The 6260-nt window shown below is 44.8% G+C and overlaps 1 protein-coding gene across 6 annotated transcripts in view; it reads left to right on the plus strand.

Moving 5' to 3' along the window:
* The window catches only part of ints13 (integrator complex subunit 13), a 13655-nt gene extending 10155 nt beyond the window's left edge, over nucleotides 1-3500 (plus strand). For all 6 annotated transcript variants that reach the window (XM_042300446.1, XM_042300445.1, XM_042300443.1 and 3 more), the window contains 3 exons: nucleotides 2197-2330; nucleotides 2613-2748; nucleotides 3216-3500. In XM_042300446.1, the coding sequence (XP_042156380.1) occupies nucleotides 2197-2330; nucleotides 2613-2748; nucleotides 3216-3252 (307 nt within the window). In that variant the 3' untranslated portion in view covers nucleotides 3253-3500. The remainder of the gene's footprint in view (nucleotides 1-2196; nucleotides 2331-2612; nucleotides 2749-3215) is intronic.
* The last annotated feature ends 2760 nt before the right edge of the window (nucleotides 3501-6260 follow it).

The following is a 6260-nucleotide window of genomic DNA, read 5'->3' on the forward strand; positions in this document are numbered from 1 at the left end:
GGACCCACGCCTGACCTACTGTTTTAAAAAACAGACCTGCATCCAATCAACTTTGTGATTCTGAAAAAAATTCTGTCCCAAAGGGTTTTTCTTTATTTTTCCTATTTTCTACATTGTAGAATAATAGTGAAGACATCAACACTATGAAATGACACACATGGAATCCTGTAATAACCAAAAAACTGTTAAACATACAAAAATATATCTGAGATTCTTCAAAGTAGCCACCCATTGCCTTGATGACAGCTTTGCACACTCTTGGCATTCTCTCAACCAGCTTCATGAGGTAGTTACCTGGAATGCAGAGGATACGTTCATTAGAGTTACCAGCCTCAGGAATAATGGCAGCCCAAATAAATGCTTCACAGAGTTCAATTAACAGACACATCTAAATATCAACTGTTCAGAGGAGACTGCATGAATCAGGCCTTCATTGTCGAATTGCTGCAAAGAAACCACTACTAAAGGACACTAATAATAAGAAGAGACTGGCTTGGGCCAAGAAACACGTGCAATGGACATTAGACTGGTGGAAATCTGTCCTTTGGTCTGATGAGTCCAAATTTGAGATTTTTGGTTCTGGTAAAAAGAAAAATGCTATTGCAACCTCTTTGCAATAAGGAATTGAGCCCAAAAGCTCAAGAACATTTTCAAGTGTTTAATACCAAGGATACAGTCAGCTGAGTGCATACATTTAGAAAGTTCACAAAACATCTCCTCTTCTTCCCTCCTTTTGGTCACCACCCTCTTGTAGGCTATACATTTTATGAATGCAATGAGTTTCCCTCCTTTCCCCTGTGGAATGTCCATGGTCCTCCCGTTGTTTAGCTAGATGTCAGAATCACAACCCGTCCATCTTCATTGTCCTGGGCCTGACCCTGCTCTCTGATCCTAGGCAATTTTCTCTTATCTGATTTAGGTCAACAACCTTTCTGAATTAGCATACACACAGTTTCATGGCCTAAACTCCATTCATACTCACCAAACAGGATACAAACAAACTACAGTTTATCTTGAAACATGTTACATTTTAATAGAATCCATCAGTTCCAACCGCCGTGTCTTTGTGAGACGTGGAGTAGGTGAACAGATGATCTCTGCATGTGTGGTTCCCACCGAGAAGCATGGTGGAGGTGCTTTGAGGGTGCGTTGCTGGTGACAGTCTGATTTATTTAGAATTCAAGGCACACTTAACAAGCATGGCTACCACAGCATTCTGCAGCGATACGCCATCCAATCTGGTTTGTGCTTAGTGGGACTATCATTTGTTTTTCAACAGGACAATTACCCAACACACTTCCAGGCTTTGTAAGGGCTATTTGACCAAGGAGGAGAGTGATGGAGTGCTGCATCAGATGACCTGGCCTCCACAATCACTTGACCTCACCCTAATTGAGATGGTTTGGGATGAGTTGGACAGCAGAGTGAAGGAAAAGCAGCCAACGTGGGAACTCCTTCAGGACTGTTGGAAAAGCATTCCTGGTGAAGCTGGTTGAGATCTTGCCAAGAGTGTGCAAAGCTGTCAAGGCAGGGTGGCTACTTTGAAGAATCTCAAATATAAAACATATTTTGATTTGTTTAACACATTTTTGGTTACTACATGATTCCATATATGTTATTTCATAGTTTTGATGTCTTCACTATTATACAATGTAGAACATAGCAAAAATAAAGAAAAACCCTTGAAGAAGTAGGTGTCCCAACTTTTGACTGGTACTGTATATACCAGTTTAGGATTTTACCCTGGTATTCTCCTGGTCACTGTGTCATACTGTGTTGCATTCTACCCCCAAGCCATAAGACTCCTGAACAGCTAATCAAAGGGCTACCCAGACCCCTCTTTTACGCAGCTGCTACTCTGTTTTTATTATATGCATAGTCACTTTAACTCTAACTACATGTACATATTACCTCAATTACCTCGACAACCCAGTGCCCCTGCACATTGACTCTGTTCAGGTGTGCCCTATATATATATAGCCTCGCTTGTTATTTTACTGCTGCTGTTTAATTATTCGCTACTTTTATTTTCCATTTTCTACTTTTCAATTTTTTACTTAAGATATTTTTTTAATAAGTGTTAACCAACAATGCTTTAAGATGTTAAGGGCTTGTAAGCATTTCACTGTAAGGTCTACTACACCTGTTGTGTTCGGCGCATGTGACAAATAAAATTTGATTTGATTCCTTCACCAGGCTGAAGGGGGTGGTAGAGCGTGTAAAGGAGGAGCAGGGGGAGTCGGAGGTCATAAAGGATTCTCCTGACTCGCCAGAGCCTCTCAACAAGAAGCCCCGTCTGGAAGAGATTCAACTACCTGAAAAAGCCAAAGGTGCATGCCCCCCCCCCCCCTTCTGGTTGGCGTGGACCTTATTGTCCTCAGATCCATGGTGTGACCTGGCATGTTTGTCCAATGCCAAGTTCATGGTTATCATTGCAATGAGTAGTATTCTATTATTATTATTATTATTATTATTATTTGTTTTGTATCATCACTGTATTACCTTTTTTATTTAGAGACAATACGCTGATTAGGCGTGCCAGTACCAGTATTGTTCCTTTCCACTGATCTTTCTGTCTCTGTGTGTGTTTTCGTCCTGTGGTTACAATGTAGGTCCGGTGTCCCTGCTCACCATGTGGACTAACAGAATCACTGTGGCCAACTCCAGGAAACACCAGGAGTTTGCCGGAAGGATCAGCTCTGTGAACAACAAGGCAGAGTTATACCAGCACCTTAAAGATGAGAATGGGTATGTGATAATGTACTGTATATAACCATTCCCCACATCAGTGTATTATAGCCCCTAGTTCTAATTAAGCAATAAGGCCCGAGGAGGTGTGGTGTATATAGCCAATATACCACGGCTAGTGGCTGTTCTTATGCACAATGCAACGCGGAGTGCCTGGATACAGCCCTTTAGCCGTGGTATATTGGCCATATAGCACAAACCCCAGAGGTGCCTTATTGCTATTATAAACTGGTTACCAAAGTAATTAGAGTGGTAAAAATACATGTTTTGTCATACCCGTGGTATACAGTCTGATGTACCACGGCTGTCAGCCAATCAGCATTCAGGGCTCGTACCACCCAGTTTATAATGTTTGATAGAGATGTTGTAGTTTGTTTTCTTGACTGAAATCTGATTGTCCCATACCTGTTATGGAGTAGATGGCCTTATGATAAATAATTAGTTGACTTTGTTTCTACTGTTAACAGAATGGACCTCCACGAGAATGGGAAAGCCACCAGATGATGTGACCTGTCTCTATACAGGATGCACCCACTCCACCTTACCACAGCAGGAATATGAGCTTGGACCAGAGATCATGTCAATCTGAGGTGTATGGACTGTCCTCCCCTACTCTGTCCATACCAGGCATAGTTGAATGGATAGCAGTCAGACTTTGTAATTTTTAGAGTGATTTTTGTTCGTTTTCTACCCACGTTTGTATGGATAGGCTCACATATTGTGTGAAGCAATAAAGTTGTCAACAGGCAGTATTTTCTTTCTGTGCCGTTCTATTTTTCTCATGGTTTGGTTAATGGTACGGTGACCGCGAATGGTTGGCATCAAGTCTCAAATATAACAAAATACTGTTTTGTCAATTTGGAAGGTCTTTGTCTGAAATGTAGTCAAATCCAGCTACGATATTGTATCTTAATTCTACTTTAAGATTCCTCAATGAAATGAAAAACAACCATTTTCATGCTTTATGTTGTATGTTTTGGTACATAGAAGTACAAATGTGTGTAGATTATCACAGCAATACAACGTTCCAGTATAAAAGACACATTTATAATTGCCCTCCTAAGATCCATTAATACTTTGTCTTCCAAAACGGTTGTGCAACACCGTTGTCTCAACAACCCTCATAGTGGCATGAGTAGTGTGTGTATGAACATGTCACAACCTCACTTCCAAGAATGGATTCATTTGTTTGTATGCTTTTCTTGGGATTTGTGTTCCCATGGTCTGTTATGTGGGTATTGTGGTGGGAACTAGTATTGTGGAGGTGGGTGAAAAGACACTGGTCTTTGATAAGGCTGTCTGCCCTGGAGATATGTGGGAGAGAGATGCTCTCCACTGGCTGGTGAGGTGTTCAGCCACAACCTTGGGGGAGGTGGGGGTACTTCTGGTTGGAACAGGGGGGGCATCCTTGGCCTTATTGCCCTCAGATCCATGGTGTGACCTGGGACAACCCCCTCTGAGGGCCAAATCGCAAGAGTCCTTACCCTCACACGGCTTCTACAGAAATAGAAAACTATAAATGTAACGGTGACTGCCAGAAAGAGACAGCAGACCACTAGCAGAGCTGTCAACACACTGGCCATCCAATGATAGGGGTCTGTCTGTCGCACTGATGCACCAGTGGGATCCGAGGCTGGGACGGTGTTGATAGAAGTAGGATATGGAGTACTGGGGGAAAGAGTGGGACTAGAGGCTGTAGTTGTGGCAGTAGTTGGGCTGGAGAAACAGTCATGTCTGAAGCTCACAGGGCCTACCTTGCTGATGGGGAACTCTGGGAGCATAGCCTGGCTGAACGCAGGGCTACTCTGTCTGGCCTCTGAACTAATTTCCTCCCACATGCGCCAGACCTGACCCACAGGGCACCGTCCCTCGTCACCATCACCCCCCACCTGGCATAGGGTGAAGTTGTACCAAGACACAATAGTGGATCCAGGTGCCAGGGACAGCACGGCAAGGTGGTGGCTGCCAGAGTCATTGAAGAAGCGGGACAGCTTGTCCAGGAGAAGCTCCACCCTGTGGCGCTGGCTGAGGAGGGAGTAAAGGCTCCGGTGAGCTATGAGGCTAAAGCTGTGGCAGGGCTCCGCATGGCTGCGGTGGAGGTCCAAGGTGAGGGGGAGCCAGGCAGCCAGGCCCTGATTGTCCCGAGCAGCCAGCAGCAGCTGCTGAGGGGCAAACTGCAGGTCCACTTCCAGAGGGACACCATGCAGCTCAAGTCCATCCAAGGCCACCCAGGACCCTAGAGTCACAGGAGGGCCATCTATGAACGTCAGCTCCAGGGAGAGGGACTCTGCTGCCCCATCCTCTGGATCCAGAAAGGTCCTTGATGGTATTGTGTAGTGGAAAGGGAAGCCGACTGTCGCTTCCAGAAGTGGGATGGACTGCAACACTTTGGGAGGGAGATTGGAGGGCCCTGGAATAACATCAGTACATATTTAGAAAGACCGTTACATCATGCCAAAGTTCATACAGAGAGGAAGTTATGCATGAGAAATGTGATGTGAAAGTTAGTAGTACACTAACCTGAGGAGACAGCTGAAGGAGACATGGGTGCAGAAGATGCTCTAAGTACTCCAGTTGGAGCAAGGCCCAAAGACACCTCTCGCATCTCAACTGGAGCTGATGAGACGCTTGAAGTTGCGTCATACTCTCTCCAGCTGGTGCTGAGAATCAGTAGGGAGGTCAAAGGGCAGTAACCTGTGATTGGACACACTGTGATTGCTCTGCTCATGCTTGTGATACCTTGAGTCCTGGGCAGTGATTGGTGCATTGATGACACAGCTGACCTGTTTGTGGCACTGAGGACAGATGCTGGAATGCTGGAGGTTTGTGTGGTTACTGAGATGCTGGGTAGACTTTGGGAAGAGTGAAGGGATGAGAACGATGTAGCAGTTATAAGCTGATTGGTCTTGGAGAGAAACTGCAAAGAGATGTATTCAGAATTTTTATCTGTTATGGCAGCTGTTTGTGGACGATCCTTGTGTGACTCTGAGGAAAACTGCCTTGAGGTGTCAGTTTGGATGTAAACTGGATCAGAGTAGTGGTCTCTTATATCTAAATCACTCAACTTTGATGGGAGCGGAGTCTGTTCTTTCTCCGCACTCTGTGACATGAAATCTAGAGAATTGGTGGGAAAAGTCTGAGTGGAGTTACCCAGCGTGTTCTCCTGGGCTATGGACTGGATATACTGAGGGTAAGAGGGATCCTCCTGGGCTATGGACTGGATATACTGAGGGTAAGAGGGATCCAGACTCTGCAACAGAAGGAGGGAGGATTCTGTGTATAGTCTTTGAACAGCAGACAGTTCTATTGGCCAGTGCTGGCTGTGAGCTGTTGTCCCCAGGATCTCTACAGTTGCCTGTGGAATACTATATGAACTGTCAAAGTTGGATTCAAAGTCAGCCGTTGTTGGCGTCATCATGAATAACACTGAATCTACGTATAATTCCGTCCTTGGTACTGAGGTTATTTCAGAGTACAGTTCACTTGTGGCTGGAGCAGCTAATGGTATTTGA

This window comes from Oncorhynchus tshawytscha, linkage group LG17 (assembly GCF_018296145.1).
Source record: "Oncorhynchus tshawytscha isolate Ot180627B linkage group LG17, Otsh_v2.0, whole genome shotgun sequence".
Taxonomy (NCBI): Eukaryota; Metazoa; Chordata; class Actinopteri; order Salmoniformes; family Salmonidae; genus Oncorhynchus; species Oncorhynchus tshawytscha.